The sequence below is a fragment of the Macaca nemestrina genome, chromosome 3 (assembly GCF_043159975.1).
Source record: "Macaca nemestrina isolate mMacNem1 chromosome 3, mMacNem.hap1, whole genome shotgun sequence".
In the NCBI taxonomy this organism is placed as follows: Eukaryota; Metazoa; Chordata; class Mammalia; order Primates; family Cercopithecidae; genus Macaca; species Macaca nemestrina.
This window is the reverse complement of record NC_092127.1, coordinates 115,040,174-115,057,215: the sequence shown is the minus strand read 5'-3', so window position 1 is coordinate 115,057,215 and position 17,042 is coordinate 115,040,174. Positions and strand designations below refer to the sequence as shown.

Sequence of the window (17,042 nt, the reverse complement as noted above, 5' to 3'; positions counted from 1 at the left end):
TCCGCCTCCCGGGTTCACTCCATTCTCCTGCCTCAGCCTCCTGAGTAGCTGGGACTACAGGTGCCCGCCACCACGCCCTGCTAATTTTTTTTGTATTTTTTAGTAGAGACGTGGTTTCACCGTGTTAGCCAGGATGGTCTTGATCTCCTGACCTCATGATCCGCCCATCTCAGCCTCCCAATGTGCTGGGATTACAGGCATGAGCCACTGCACCCGGCCAATTTCTCCTTTTATTAACATGTCACGTTAGTGTGGTACATTTATTGCAAGTGATGAGCTAATATTGAAACATTATTATTAAATGAAGTCCATAGTTACAATAGGATTCACCATGTTGCATATTCTATTGGTTTTGACAAATGTTTAATGACGTGTATTCACTGTTATAGAATCATAAGAATAGTATCACTACCCTAAAAAAATCCCTGGTGCTCTATCTATTCATCCTTCTCTCCTCTCCCCATGAACCATGACAACCACTGACCTTTTCAGTACCTCCACAGCTTTGCCTTTTCCAGAACTTTATATAGTTGGAATCACGTGGTACATAGCTTTTGCAGATTGGCTCATTTTATCATGTTCTATGTGTCTAGCACTGTGCTACGTTTCCTAAAATATCTCCTTTAACCCAGTAGGATGCTGCTATTATGCTCAGTATATAGATGAGAGAACTGAGCTCAGAGACGATAAGTTAATTGGCCGAAGGACACACAGTTAGTAAATGCTGGGGTTTGCAAAACTCAGGCCTATCTTATTTTAGAGCCTAAACTCTTAACTACCATGGGAAAATTGCAAAGTGGTGATGCAGAGGCCACATTCAGCCTACGGCTTTGTTACATTTGGCTCACCTAATGTAAATACCAGAACATTTCAGACTTCCTTTAAAGATTGTAGAGTGTGGCAATTGTAGGCCTGCATTCCCACAGGGCAATTGTCTTAGTCGGCTTGGGCTGATATCACGAAATATTAGAGATGCATGGCTTAAACAACAGACATTTACTTCTCACAGTTCTGGAGGCTGGGAAGTCCAAGATCCAGGTGCTGGCAGATTCAGTTTCTGGTAAGGACTCTCTTCCTGGCTGGCAACAGCTGTTGCCGTCTCTCTGTGTCCTCATGTGGCAGAGAGAGGGAGCTCTGGTCTCTCCTCCTCTTCTAATTATGATACCAGTCCCATCATGGGGTCCCACCCTCATGAACTCATCTAAACCTAATTAACTCCCAAAGGCCCTACTTCCAAATACCATCATATTGGGGGTATGGTTTTAACCTAGGAATTTTGCGGGGGACACAAACATTCAATCCATAACAGCAATGATTGGCTAAAGTGAGGTAGCAGTTGTTCCATTAGGGCATGAAATTTCACTTATCCAGAGTCCACACTACTCCTTGTTGTATAAAACCTGGTCCTATTTCCTTATTTACATTATCTCCCTGGCCCCAGAAGTATTTGAGACTTTACTGTAGTCTCTCCCAGAGATGCCCCTAGCCCTGGCTAGCAGTCTTGCAGGGAAAATGTGGAGTTCAGCAGTAAATATGAAACAACTCAGTTAGGTCTTAAAATACAATGGCGACTAAAATATCTTGCTGCCTCAGAACTGTGCTGAACATATATATGTGAAGTCCTGACCTGGAGTGTGGAGAACCTTAAACTAGGCAGTTCCCTGGGTTGATGCTTTTCAGCTTGAAAATTCCTCCCAAAGTGCTTTGGGTTCATAAAGGCCTCTCTACTTTGAGCATCATCAAGACAACCAGTACACCTTGACTCTGACCTAATGATGAGGCCAAGGGGCCAGCATTGCCAGTCTCTGGTCTCTGAGAAGTTCTCTTCAGAGTAACCCATCTATCTGTCCCCAACTCATTCGCTGCAGACAAAAGTCTATTCTTTTTGGTCGGGCATGGTGGCTCATGCCTGTAATCCCAGCACTTTGGGAGGCCGAGGCAGGTGGATCACCTGAGGTCAGGAGTTCCAGACCAACCTGACCAATATGATGAAACTCTGTCTCTACTAAAAATACAAAAATTAGCTGGACATGGTGGTGGACACCTGTAATCCTGGCTACTCGAGAGGCTGAGACAGGAGAATTGCTTGAACCCAGGAGGCGGAGGTTGCAGTGAGCTGAGATTGCACCCCTGCACTCCAGCCTGGGCAAAACAGCGAGACTCTATCTTGGGGAAAAAAAAAAAAGTGTGTTCATTTTAAAACCTTCTGGGGAGCAATTTTCTTAGCTTTGTTTGAGAACATACTCCAACATTCAAGAGTTCCATCTCTTTATCACTTCTTCTGCCATTGCTGGTATTCAGTGATCAGGTCCCTTGTACCTTTGTTGGCTTCCTAAGAAAGTGACCCATCAGGTTCTAGTTGCTGTTGATTTTGAACATGAAAACGCTAATTGACTTCATTCCCGTTGTTTTGAGGAATGGCTTTCAACTGTGACCTCTTAGGTAGACCTGAAGGAAGAAATGCTTTGAAAAATACCTCCCCTGCCGTGTCAGGACGATGGTCCAGTGAAAGGAATGACACTTTTATTCAACCAAACAAACACCATATGAAATTTGGACATGAAAAGGTGGCTCTGGATCTAAGTTGGGAATAAGGATTGGAGAGAACTGAGTTAGAGAAATATAGAACCCTGGAAGCAATCTGGGAGATAAGTGGAAATTAAGGAACAATGAAATTAAGAAGACAAATTAAAATTGGAAGAAGAACTAGCAAAGTGGCAAAAAGCATGGGCATTATGCAGAGCCCATGGTGGCAGAGCTAGTGAGACATCATGGTGGTGCTGGATGTCTTAAAACAACATTTAAGAATGAGACTACAGTTAACTCGAACAACAAGAGAATTAGGGATGTTCACCTCCTGCACAGTTGAAAATCCATGTATAACTTTTAACTCCCCAAAAACTTAACTGCTAAAAGCCTACCGTTGATTGGAAGCCTTACCAATGACATGAACAGTCAATTAACACATAATTTGTATGTTGTATGTACTACATGCTTATTCTTACAATTTAGTAAGCTATAGAAAATAAAATATTATTAAGAAAATATTAAGGAAGAGAAAGTACATTTACTATTCATTAAGTGGAAGTGGATCATCTAAATATCTTCTTTATCCTCCTCATCTTCATGTTGAGTAGGCTAAGGAGGAGGAAGAGGAGAGGTTGGTCTTGCTGTCTAAGGAGTGGCAAAAGTGGAAGAATATCCATATATAAGTGAACTCATGCAGTTCAAATCCACAAGGGTCAGTTGTATTTAATATGTAATTTTATGCTGATTCCCATGCAGTATGGTGATATGAAGCCCCCTCCTAGTAACATGAACAACTTTGGTAAAAGTCCTGCTACAGTCTACAGCTGTGTACTTAACAACTGTTTGGAGGAGAAAAATCAAGAAGAAGACCTCAAGTTTGGGGTAATATGGGGAAGAAAAATTGAAACAACTTTAAGATGCAAAGTATAAAACAAAACTTCAGAGGACACAGGAACTCAGAGCCAGAGGTGACAGTGAATTTCAGAATTTTGACTGGGCATTGAAATTTCCTGGTCCTTATTTGGGGGCTTGGGCCATTCTTATCTAGATTATAAAGGTCCAGGGAACTCCAGATGAGATCTGAATTCCACAACCATTGTGTTTAATCCAGAATTTCCTACAAAAACCTCCCAGCTGGTTCCATTCACCCTACCCCCAGATGAATGCAAACCACAGGTATTTGACGCTATTGGAGGGAACTTGTGTCCAGACAGAATGAATATGTGGGCCACAGTGTATGTATTTTCCCAGCAGCCTCTGCAATTTAGAGAAGTTTGCAATTCAAGATTTGCAAAGTAGTGGTATAAAAAAAAATAGAATCCATCTGAGGTTTCTAGATGAGGTATGAATAACACAAATTCTTAACTTGCACTGAGCTATTTACTTTTAAAAGCATGTCTTCCAAATACGAGACATTTTGTCATCTTGACCTGGTGGAAATTTCAATCCCAAGCTCTTGACACTAAAGACTATTTAATTACCTAGTTTAATCAGAATAATATCTACATTGATGAGTCTCCATAAACCATTTTCCAGAGCAAACCTATTTACTGGAAAAGCATGCAAAACCCCATTGCAACCTATTGATTGCAAACCCAAACTTATGATCCTCCAAAACGTCTTCTGACTTCCTGAAATGGTTATGTAGCCAGGTTCCAGTTCACAAGAAGCCTGAAGATCTTATGCATCTTTTTAGGGTCTAAAAATTTGAGATGTGTTCCCTTTAAGATGGTCTGGAAATCTAGAATTGAAATGTTTCTAAATCAGCTTCTCCTGGGCTGTGTGCTCCAGCAGCTCGAGTTTCATTAGGATGACTTCTGGGGGCCTTCAGATCTTATTTCACATCAGGCTATTAAAGTCACTGTGAGGAAAGCATATGGCAAGCAGAGAGACTGAGGCTGGGTAACAAGCCCCTACAGGTTCATGCTGAAAAAAAGGCAGAGCCCATAAACTGTCTGCTGTTCCTTCAGTTTGGGCTCCAAATGAAATCTGAGCTTGCACGCTGCCTGTGCTTATATATTTGAGTTAATTGAGATTTTAATTATTAAAAGTGAGTCCATTCAGGCAAGGGATTTAGCAAACTAAGTATTAAAATAGCACATGACTGAGACAATTTTTTTCTAAAGTCTCCCCAAACATAATTAATATGGGACTCTTTGCTGTAATATGTTTTAATAGCAAAGGAGGGGTGAAGCTGTGACCGTTCTAATTTTGTTAAGCTTTTGCATCTGCAGAGTGGGAAGGATAATGCCTTTAAGCTTTTGAATTCCGTTAAGACCAGACAAAACACTTCTCCTAAGAAACACTTTCATTTGCTGCAAGAACTAGCCATACAAAGAGGAAATGGAGCTTCTCTTCCTGTCATCGGAGCTCCAGGCCAGACCAGACCAGAAATTATTCTGGTTACTTCTACAGATACAGGAAGGAGAGAGCCTTTGCAGAGAGGTCTCATTACAGAAGGAATTGGTGCATGGATTTTTGTCCTAAATGGTCACGAATTCTTTATGTTGTAGGAGAAAAAAAGCTTTAGAGGTACAATTTCCTTACTTCATATACTTTTGCTTGTCTCTTCTAATCATGTGAAATATTTCAAAGTAGAAAGAGTATTACAGCACCGTACTCTGTCTTTTAGAGCTATCTGCTCCCCTTCCTGTTAAAATAATTTTAGTTCTTTCTCTTATGCATAGCTCTTAACTAGTCCTTTTAAAAAATGTTAACACTTTCAAAAGAAACAGCAACGATGTGATTTCACCACAGCTGGTATGAGAACCAGGTCTGCCCTGGTAACGTGTACACTTTTCATGTTTTCCCTTGGCTAACATAGTGTCCTGCCTTAACTGGCAGTCCCAGGTAAAGTCTCAGGATTCTTGGAAATGCCCATGATGGCCCATGCCCAGGAACTGAAGGCTGGAGGCCCAGGGAACTCGAAGAAATGAGAGTGGCTGCAAGGGAGAAAGGGATTGGGTTTGTGGAGGGTAGGTACACAGAGCAGTGAAATGCTCAACAAAAAACAACTTGTCACTTTATAGCTGCTTCTTTGATGTTCTATAGAGAACTGGGTTCTCAGCCTGCTTATTTAACACGTCTTCTGCATTGTTTCAAATTCGGTTCCCACATGTGTTCCATTTTGTTCATCAAGAAAGTGAGCCTCCGGGAAGTTAAGTGACTGGCATAAGTTCACAAAGGAAGCCATGGGCAGAGCAGAAGTTCTCACCCCAATGTCCTGAATCCAAGGCTTGGGCACTAGCTCCACAGAACAAACAGCCTGACCATGCAGCTCAGCAGGTCAGGAGTTGGTTCTCCCTGAGTAACAGAGCTATGCAGGGCTCAGCAATTCTGGAGAGCAAGGATGGGATAGCCCAGTTATCTGCCACCCTTCTAAACAACCTGTATTTACTCCAGTCTCTTTCTCTCTCCCCTCTCTCTCTCCACTTCAAATATGCCCCTCACACTGACTCATCTACAGCCTTCTTTCTTGCCCAGTCAAATCACTCTCTGCTTCCTTCCAGTTCCCAAAGAGAATGCCCACCTCTGGTAGGAAAGTCTGGTTGCAGTGAGAGATTTTTCCCTGTTAGGGAAAAATCCAATTAGAGAGGAAAGGAGAAGGGAGAGAAGGTAAGGAACACAGATCAACACCCTATATCTGCAAGATGACACCTTAACAGGGGTCAACCTCAGGGAGTCATTTCTAGTCTTCTTTCTATACCCTTTTATTCCTGACACAAGTCTCCCTACAGGCCCTATATCCCTCTACAGCAATAAGGTCTCCAGGGTCCTTCTTCTGAAGTTTCTGGCCTGAGGGTTATTTTAGAGTTGGCATCAACTCAACTCAGACACTACTCTAAGAAGGGGAAGACATTTTACTTCACGAGGCATAAGTGATTTTTTTCTTTTAAGACTCATGGTGTGAGTAGCTTCTCTCTTTGAACCCTCTCTCTCAAAAAAAAACCAGGCTTTCTAGCTGGAATATTTTACATATTTAAAGTAAAACTGCCAACAGCCACATCTTGGGCCTTTATCAGCTTGTCAGTATCTATGGTAATGTGTGTGTGTGTATGTCTGTGTGCACACTCACTTCTGTGTGTTTGTGTAGAATGGACTGAATCCCACACTCCTTAAGCCAGTCCTGGAAGGTCTGTTGGTCTAAGCCTGAAGGAAACCAGCCCAGTGAAAACGCAGTGCCTTTGACTCAGTCATACCTTTTAGACTTCATTAGCTGGAGCCCTGAACTTTGCATAGAGTATCCACAATCTGCTGCCCTCAAAGCATGGCTAGAGAAATAATAAAGTAGATACCCAGCTCACTACTTTCAATAAAACCCACATAGAGTTGAAATATTTCTTTCTGCAGAGATTTTTTAAAAATCATTATTATTAACTCTATAATTGTTTTGCCTTCATACGGAATTGTACCTCTTTCAAGTACCCTAGGAATTTCACTCTGGTGAGTTCCTACAATTTCTTTGAGAGTTGCTTAGCAATATTGTTTAATCTTTTAGGGGCAAACTAAAATACTTACTTGAAATAACTCTAAGAGTTTCTGAAACTGAGTTTGGGCCAGGCAAAATATTAATCATTTGAAAATCTTGGAAATCATAGAGGCTAATGAAAGAAACCATTATTTTCTCCTTTTTTCCATGTTTTAGAGCAAAGACCTACATCCAAAACATTTGTTAACAAACTGCAATAAGAACTCTAAGTTGACAAGATGATGGCATTGGGTTGCATAAGGGGATTTTTTTTAAGTAGCAAAAAAAATTGTTCTAGCAGAAAAGTTGCTTCCTGAGCCTTAATGGGATCAAATGCATAAATCCTTTATTACATATATAGTTATTTAACACTCCACATTTTCTATCACACTTTTTATTTTATTCCGGGCCACCTTCCATCAATTTATTATCCAAATTCATGGAGAGCAGTAAGAGCAGTAATTAAGTTATAAATTTTATCTGAGGACTTGCTATTTATTTCCCAATTTGAATCTTATTACTAACTGCTGGTATCCTCTCATTTCCTAAGCAACATTGCCATCTCGTGGCTAACTCCATACATTTCCCAGGGAAATGCCAGGCCTAGGTAAACTAGAGAGACCCTAATAGGATCAATGATGGGAACTGATTTATGTCCCTAGATTTTCCTCCAATTGTGGATCAAGTTTGGTTACAGAGGGAGAGCTCATCCCAAGAAATCGTACAACTTTTGTTTCCAGTAATCAGTGTCATTTTTGTCTTACATTATCACTTTTGGCTATTTGATGAAGAAAAGTTTAATTCAGACAAGGAAAACACAAAGAGGAAAATCTGTCATTGCCACCAAGGCATCTCTTAGATCTATTAGCCCATGTATTTGAAATGCTGGCACACTCCAAGTGGAGGTACATTTGGCCCTTTCCTGGAGATTTTCAGAACCTACTTGTCAACACTAAGATACTGTAATGATAAGAAATTATACTCAGACTTGAAAAGAAGAAAAATACTTCAATTTTCATGAATGGAAATTACAACAAGTTCAACTCCAGTATTATCTTTGGAACATTTGGTACTTTGCCAAGTAAACAGAAACAGCCAAATTTTTCTATTCAGTGTTTGGGAAAATTTTAGTTGAGCCACCTTGTGAGACCTAATATTTGAATGCCAGTGTCACTCCATTTTAGATTTTTCTCTAGTGACTCATATGAATAATTATAAAGATGTTCCCAAATCTGAATCATCCAGGTGACATCTAGCTCTATTTGGCATACGACCATGACTAATCAAACAATGACCAATATGGACTCATTATTCTAAGTCTGTGACTACAAATCTCAATTACACACAGTGAACACAGACCTGTAAGATGGAAGGAAATGACTTATAAGTTTAGTAAGAAAACATATTTTGTCAGTTCAACAAACAAGCTGTCCAAATATAAACCACAAGATAAGCAAATTTTAACCTCTAGTGAAGAAAGAACTACTATACTTTCTCATCCTTCTCCTTTTATTGAAAATTTAATTGCATAGCCCATAATTAGCCATTTTTAATCTGCACGTATGCAGATAAAAATACACATGAATTTTCAGTAAATTATCTATTTCTGGATTGTAACAAATAACTTAATATTCTCAGAGTCTTTTAAATGGAGACATCATTTTCCATTTGGAAATTTCCATCTATTGCATATATGATGCTGCCCCATCATATATGCAATAATTTATTTTTGCAATATTCTCCTTGTTGGGCATTAAGGATTGTCCAGACCAGTGTTTTTCAAACTTGCCTAGTGATATTGAAAATACAGATGTCCCTGGAGATTTTGATCCAGGAAGCTTGAGGTGGGATCCAAGAGTTTACCTCTAATAAGCAAGCCAAGTGATTTTCGTCATCAAACAAACTTTGAAAATACTAGTCAACATTTTCATTGAAGTTGCTCAAGATCTAAGTATATTCAAAGCTCAGACTTATTGGGACTGTAATTCATCTTAAAACTTGTCACTTTTTAATAATCCATATATTTTTAAATGTGAAAGATAATTTGAAATGTTCATAAAATACATTCATGAATTGTAATATAAAGAATATTCATATGAAATGCTATTTAGTGTGTCCTAATTTTGAATAATATGTATTTGTTACCTTCATTGGTTCATAATTCCATTTAAGATTAGGTGTCTGTATTTTTTCGTAAATTTTTTGATGCCTAATATTTCTACATATTTATGGGGTACATATCATATTTTGTTACATGCATAGAATGTGTAATAATCAAGTCACAGTATTTAGGATATCCGTCACCTTCAGCATTTATTATTTTGTTGTGTTGGGAACATCGCAAGCCCTCTCTTCTAGATATTTTGAAATATATGTTGTTATTAACTGTAGTCACCCTAATGTGCTATTGAACATTAGAACTTATTCTTTCTATCTGCATGTATGTTTGTACCCATTAACACACCTCTCTTTATCTCCCCACAATCCCCCCAAAAGACACGCACCCATCCCAGCCACTAGTAACTATCATTCTACTTTCTACCTCCATGAGATCAACTTTTTCTAACTCCCCCATGAGTGAGAACGTGATATTTTTGTCTTTCTGTGCCTGGCTTATGGGTACCTGTATTTAAGAAGTATAAATGGATTTGCATCAAGGAGATTAACTAGGAAAACTGAAACCATGAGAAGGAAAGAATTTATAAGAGAAGCAGGGAGGAAAAATAGAAGTGAAGATGAAAAGGTATAACATGGTAAGAGACTTAAGGAAAAATAGAAACACAGGAAAAACAACACTGACATAAATATTAGGGCTCAAGTGAATTTTATTTTATGATACAGTTGATAGAAGAGTGTAGAAAATAGAAGGGAAAGATAGAATAGACGAAAGGAAAACATAGATATAAAGAGATTTCTGTAAAAGGTGTTGACCTTTTACTTAGTAGATAATTTTTTGGGTGAAAACTCTGTTTATCTGGCGATAAAGCATAACTCCAAATGGTCAGCAACATATTTAATTTGAAGGAAACAGGTCCCAAGGAAGCGTTTTCTAAAACAGATATTCTGGCACAGTACAGTGGCAAGAGCTTCATGAAGAAAGGGGTTCCTTGGTGAAATCAGTTTGGAGAATGCTGCATATTACATTCTTCTTCTTAAAAGATTCCCATGCACTGTAGAGGATTAGAAGAAGACCTGTTAAACTCACTCTTACCTCAGTGTTTTCCAGGCCTGTCTGACCATAGGACTCATTTTCACTCTAAATCATACTGACATCCTATAGAGTTATTGATAAGAGGGTAGATTCAATATCAGGAAACCTGGGTTTGAACCTTCCCTCCAACATTTACTAGCTATGTGACCTGGGGCAGATTACATAATAACAACCTTAAGCCTCAACTTCTCCCTGTGTGAAATGAGTTTAATAATGTAAAGTTTTGGCACAATGTCAGGTACATGGTAAATGCTGGATTAACTACCAGTTATTAGTACCTTTCAGAAGATATTTTGGGAAACCTATGAACATCCTAAGCTTTCTGCCAAATTATCAATAAAAAGTATTGTTATGCCATCATTCTTAGAACATCTAGAAGAAATATATTTTTCCAATCAAAGAAAATTAGGGAGTTTTTCTTTTATTTTTCTTTCCCCTGCCTCCTCCCCAAACTGTTTTTTCCAGTTAGGAAATTTCAAATCAAACTAAGAAAAAACAGAAGTTAGTCACATCAGAGCAAGTCAATGATTTGCAACAAAGAGGTGTCATAAGCAACAGTCTATAGTATAGACAAATAGATCTTGGATCAAAGATAACCATTTCTAAGGTGAAGCTGCCTTAGAAAACCACAACTCTCTCACAGGCCAGTAAGACTGTGTTCATGCCAAACACAACAGTGGAATAGACAAAACGTGGTTTCGTGCCCTTGACTATTCAACTCAGAGAAAAAAAGTTTTCCTTACACAACCTGCCAACCCTGATCATGTACTAAGGGCCCTATGAGTCTGCATTGCTCCCTCTACCCATATGACTTTCAGGAAGAATCTAAAACCTCATTCATGCTATGGGGTTACTGCTCTGAATTATGTGATTTGCATTCTAACATCCTTCAACTTCTTCAGTCTGAGTAAAATTCTAAAAGTGAAATGTCAGGAATTTGCTAATAAAGTGTGGAGTGGGGAGGCCTTCCTAGGCAGGGCTCCTGAAAGTAATTCTGTGGAAAGTAGATTCTCCAACCTCAGTGTCTTCTCTGGTTCTAAAGCCTTATTCCTAAGGGTGCGTGCAGCCTTTGGGCCCTGCTTGGCATTTTCAACACCTTACTTAGGCAGCATCTGGATTTTCTCAGATCCATTCTCACTGTATGTTACACTGGGCAGGGAAACCTCCTGTTTGAAGCCTGAATGAGTTATTACACATTGCTAAGTCTGGGCTTCCAGGTGACAGTGCCAGGAAAGATTGATTCAACCCTCTATCAACATCATGGACTTACTATTATCTCCCAAACAAGATGTCATTAACAACCACTGCCCCATCTTTCATAAAGATCACAGATCTATCCCATAGGTACACACTGCCAAGGAGTGCTGAGAGCACTCTCTCCATAACTGAAAGTCTTTCTCACCATCCTATCCTCAGAGTCTAATGCAGTACTTGGAACACTACTTAATAAAGCACCAGCAAGTGCTTCTTAAATGAATGAATGATGAATGAACAAATAACGTTTTTCCATTCCAACTTCAAACGTGTGACCCACGGAGCTGGGCCAATCCTAAGTCTATTATTCTAAAGACATGGTTCTGAAACCTGTTCCCTGGCCTAAGAAAACAGAAATAAGTAGGAGGAAAATGTCCCACTCAATCCTCAGCATCCCAACCCCAGAAATCAATTGTTTAAGTGTCCAATTCACAGAAATCAATTGTTGAAGTGTCTGATTCATCAAATGACAATTACTAAATAGTTTTGTAAGACATATTTTAACCCACATTTTAATACACTTATTTCCACTGTATCTCCAAAATTATGGCTTAAACTACATTGAAATAAACCTGTAACATAACCATTTATTACATTCATTTATTGCTTACCCAGCAAAGAATAGAGATAGCTGCTTGGTGTTGATAGGCAGTTGTCAATAATACTATAGAAAGTACGATGTTCATGCTGACACGCAGTAGGCAGTTTTTCAAGAGTAAAATTGTCCCATTGCATTTCATTTTGAAATAAGAAAATTAGCTCCTGCTTTATTTTTAAGGACTCTGCCCATGCTGTATTAAGTAAGGCCAATGCACTTCACTGCTTTGGTATTTAAGTGGCATATACTGAATGTCACTTACCTATAGGGGCTCCTGGGCTCATGTTTCAATGACTTCATGTGGTGTGTAACATTAGTTGCTTAAAAAGCTCCACAGCACCTTGCCTTTAATTATAGGTGTGAAATTATTCAAAGCAATACTACTAAGAAATCTTCCACTCAACCCAAACGTTATAGAAAGCTATTGGCAGCAATTCACCTCATGATTTGTGGAGTACTTAAAAGGAAATTAGAATGACCTGCAAATTGCATTTACTTAGGAATACAGCAGGTGGAGCACCCAGCTCTGGTCATGGGAGGTGCAAGAATTGATCTTATGAGCCTGTCCTTCTCCCTACACTCATTTTATTATTAATGATCCTAGGATTATAGGCTTAATAAATCTTTGTTAAAGGACTGAGTAATTCACCTGTGGCTGACATAATTGAGTTACACTCTATTTTGTACTTCATCGTACTATTTTTCTACTATTACCTTTCAAAGTTTTTTATGTACAGGTATTTGCTCCATAAATTCATGTATTTAAATCCTTCAACTGATGTATAACATTTTCTCTTTTAATTTTGCTATACTTTTATTTTATTTATTTCTTCCATCATATCTGCTCTCTATGACACAAAAATCATCAAGGAATGCAACTGGACATGACATAAAACTCCATAAAAACCAGAGCCTTGTCCACCACTATATCCCTGGAAGTGTATATTATGGGTAGCACAGAGGAGGTATTCAATAAGATTATGAATGAATAAATGAACAATCAATAAATAGAAAAACTGATACTGTATGTCATGAAGAAACAAAAAGAACAGGATAGAATCTCATTCTGAAATAAAAGTCAGTCTTGGAACAAGACTGAATAGTGTATTGGATGAACAGGTTCTTTACATATAAAGTTGACACACTTAGATTGCTGTGGTAAGTGAAATAATGTAAGTGAAAGCTCCACAAAAATGGTAAAACACTACTCAGAGAAAGTGTCTTGAACATGATAATGAGCTGTGAATAAAATATAGCTAGCAATTAAGGCTACAATATGGAATTGCAGCAATCCCATGGTCTTCCTCAGAGCAGAGTGCAGTAAGTATTTCTGAATGAATTTATGGTCCTGGTTTGGGCCACAGACATTGATATGGTTTGGTTCTGTATCCCCATCCAAATCTCATCTCAAATTGTAATCTCCATGTGTCGAGGGAGGGACCTGGTGGGAGGTGACTGGATCATGGGGGCAGTTTCCCCTATGCTGTTCTCGTGATAGTGAGTTCTCACAAGATATGATGGTTTAAAAGTGCTTGGCAGTTCCCTCCTTGCCTCTCTCTCCTGCCACCTTGTGAAGAAGGCACTTGTTTCTCCTTTACCTTATGCCATGACTGTAAGTTTCCTGAGGCTTCCCAGCCGTGTGGCATTATGAGTCAATTAAAAAACCTCTTTCTTTATAAATTACTCAGTCTAAGTAGCTCTTTATAGCAGTGTGAAAATGGATGAATACAGAGATTATAGATGGGTAAAGGACATCATTGAACTTTGGACTGTGGAAGGAAAGCATTTTATTGCAAATAACTAATAGTTACAAAAGCACTTTTTAAATGTTATTATTAGATGTTAAGCCGAAAATAGAAACTAACATTTACCCAGGTTACAAAATAAGAGCTTTTCATTTTTTGAAGTCTCTAAGGGTAAGGTACATCCCCAGATAAAATGAGTATAGGTCAGTCAGTCTCCTTTGGCTCTGTGGATTCTTTCCAAAAATTTTCCAGACTATTTAGCTTTCCTTGTGTAGTTACAGCTCAAATTAGAAACTTAAGAAACAGCAAGTGGCCAGGCAGGGTAGAAAGCAAATAAAGTGAGCTACCTGTGCCTTTTTCCAAGTCGGAATATGTGCTTGGCTCCTGAAAAAAAAATCTGGTATGTAGGCATTCTCATTACTTAGTGAGATATTAGTGAGGACCTTTTAACATATAACACACAGTAACTGTTTCATGGTTTTAATATATACTTGAAATTTCCAGAAATGCGACCACTGTGTAAATCAGGGCAAGACTATAAGTTTTTCTTGTTTAAAAGGTCAGCAAGAGTTTCCCACCACTTCAGAAAGTCACATCCAATGACAACACCATGATTTTCTGTTGCCAATACACACATTTTTCTTCATTTGTAGCTGGTGGCTCTACACTCAGGTTCAGCCATCTAATGACTTAATTTTTTCTTCCAGAGTGGTTATACACAAGCTTTTTTATTGAAATAAATTTTATTTTATTAAAAATTGCCTTCTTTTTTCTGCTTTATATTATAGTTAGGGTACTATGTTCATTGCTTAAAATTATATGTGCACAAAAATGATTATATTAACTTTGATTTTCATTTCATATTCAGAATAAAACACTTGTTATAAAAGGGAACATTGAGTCTGTAGGGTTAAGAGAGGCACTAATAGTATCCAACCTCCTCACCCTATGATAAAAACAAGACTCAGAGAAGTGAAGTAACTTGTTCAATGCCACAAAGCAAGCTGATGACCAAGTCATGACTAGTAGTTACCTAGGCAGATAGTGCTCCTTCCAGCACACTGCATTGCTTCAAAGTGATGACTATGTAAATATGCAAAGAGGGCAAAAAATTCAACTCATACTTCAGAATGAGGTGGTGACCATTAGACTCAAGGGGCAGGCACTGAAGAGGCCCCACAAACCTCCAGCACTGGGATAAGGTGCTTTAGATAAGCTGTTTGTTTTGTTTTCACCTGAAAAGCATCAGGTACTGGTTCTGGCACTGAGCTTATGCAAAACTGAGCTGAGGCCAATTCAATGTCTCTCTCAAAGGTATATGGAGAAAGTAGATGTTTGTGAGGCTTGTGTTTAAGGCTGGCTTAAAAGTGAAAAAAGGCAGAAAGAACATTACTTATTGCAAGAAAGCAGCATTCTATTCTCATTTTGAACGTGAAGTTTCAAAAGTATTTGACAGTGAAGAAGTCAAGGGATATATACTCAATTTAATATCAGTAAATGCTGCCCCTAGTTTGGGCCTTGAGTTTAAATAGTTTTCATCAGATAGAGTTCAACAGGTCTGAATTTGCAAATAACTAGGTAGAACAGATGAAGAGCATGTCCCAAGAAACTTTTATATATAACACACGCATTAAAACAGTTTGAAATATTCCCAGGAGATATGCATGAGGTAATCAACATTTATCTCAATGCTGGCTTCTAATCAAATCACTGTTCTACATTTATGGAACGAGGAAATTTTCTCAACTAAGTAGCTTTGACATTCATTGCTCAACTAAACCAAATTGGGCACTCTCAAAATCAGAACAGAAAAACAAGACAACTAATAAATATAATTAGTGGGCTAATATATAAAGAAAATATATCTTAAATTATCTTCTACACTTAGCCTTAAGTCACTGCTACTAACATGAGCTCCCCAACCTGAGATTAGGGCGCTCTTCCAAACCTTAAAAGGAAACTGAAACACTTAATACTGGTTTTGAGCTAAAGCTGATACCAACAATTACACTTAATGATCCATCTACAAACTAAAATGATTCATCTTTTCTTTCAGCCTCATCATGGTAAACGCTTTCCACTTCAGTTCACATAGTTCCCATAAAAGAGCCTAGTGTTTTGGGATGGAAATCCTGACCCTTTGTAATGGACTTTGCTTCGAATGAATATGATCCTAAATGCCTATACAATCATTTTTATGAAATTAATGGAATTAGTATCTATAAAATAAAATAGAATGCAATATATCTAAAGTTACACATGTGTCAAGCCAAAACATTTAACTCTCTGTGTGGAGCGATACACAGAATTGTCTTTTGACATTATCTTAAGTGAGGTCTGAGGCAGACACAGAAGGCAGATGGAGGCACCGGAGAAGGCAGCTGTTTCCACACACTGGGGCAAAGGAGCAGGTCTGGTGGTTTTAAAATCCTAGGGAGAAAAATAAACAGTTCATTATTATGGTCACTTTCTTCAATTTTCTTTTGGAAGCACCTAAATGAAAGAGGCAGTTAATCTAGGTTTATGGCAATGAAGCCTCTTGGTTGGAAGCTCCTTCTACATGATCCATGGGTCCTGCCAAGGTACTATCAGCCAGAGGCCCAGACATGAAAGGTGTGAGGAGCAAGAAAAAGATGCTCCCTAGGAAGCAAAACATTCATTTTGCTGCTCAGTGCTAAGTACTAGAAGGAGTATTAAAAAGCAGAAAATTTGATCCATCTGAACTAATCCCACTTACTTGGCAATCCACATCTTATTGGAGAAGGACTCCGACTTCGAGACATCTGGAAAATGTAAAAGAATAATGTGAATTACACAGTAGATAGAGCTCAAAAGATTAATTCTTTTGGCATATTTTTTTTCCCCTAAAACCAACCAAATAGCTTGCTCTGAGGCACTTTAGCACTATGATTTTTCACCCTAAGGTTGACTATTGTAATTCTTTTTAGACTTCTGAAGTATGTGAACACTCAATTTGGTTTAAATTATATTATTAGTTAAAAGCTGGGTTCATTGGCCTAAGAGCAGCCATACTGAAGTCAAATCTCACAAATTAAAGCTAAAATGATGATATAATCTCTGGAAGATCCTTTATAAAAATTATAAGTCATAAACTCTGCTCTATTAAGAAGGGTCACCAGGCAACCAGAAAATCATCATCTTTCAAATCTCATCTTTACTTTCACTAAGTAGAAGGTACTGCACTGGAACCACAAGTCTCTGACATAGCCGATCAGG

General features: G+C 38.4%; 1 protein-coding gene across 3 annotated transcripts in view; it reads right to left on the bottom strand.

The window, feature by feature from the left end:
- Positions 1-16,069: 16,069 nt before the first annotated feature.
- LOC105499577 (spermatogenesis associated 18) overlaps positions 16,070-17,042 on the bottom strand; it is a 43,893-nt gene continuing 42,920 nt past the window's right edge. For all 3 annotated transcript variants that reach the window (XR_011621175.1, XM_011772210.2, XM_071093339.1), the window contains 2 exons: positions 16,543-16,588; positions 16,070-16,235 (listed from right to left, as the gene is read on the bottom strand). Coding sequence is in view for 2 of the 3 variants with exons in the window: in XM_011772210.2 (XP_011770512.1) it covers positions 16,228-16,235; positions 16,543-16,588 (54 nt within the window). In the remaining variant the exon portion in view is untranslated. The remainder of the gene's footprint in view (positions 16,236-16,542; positions 16,589-17,042) is intronic.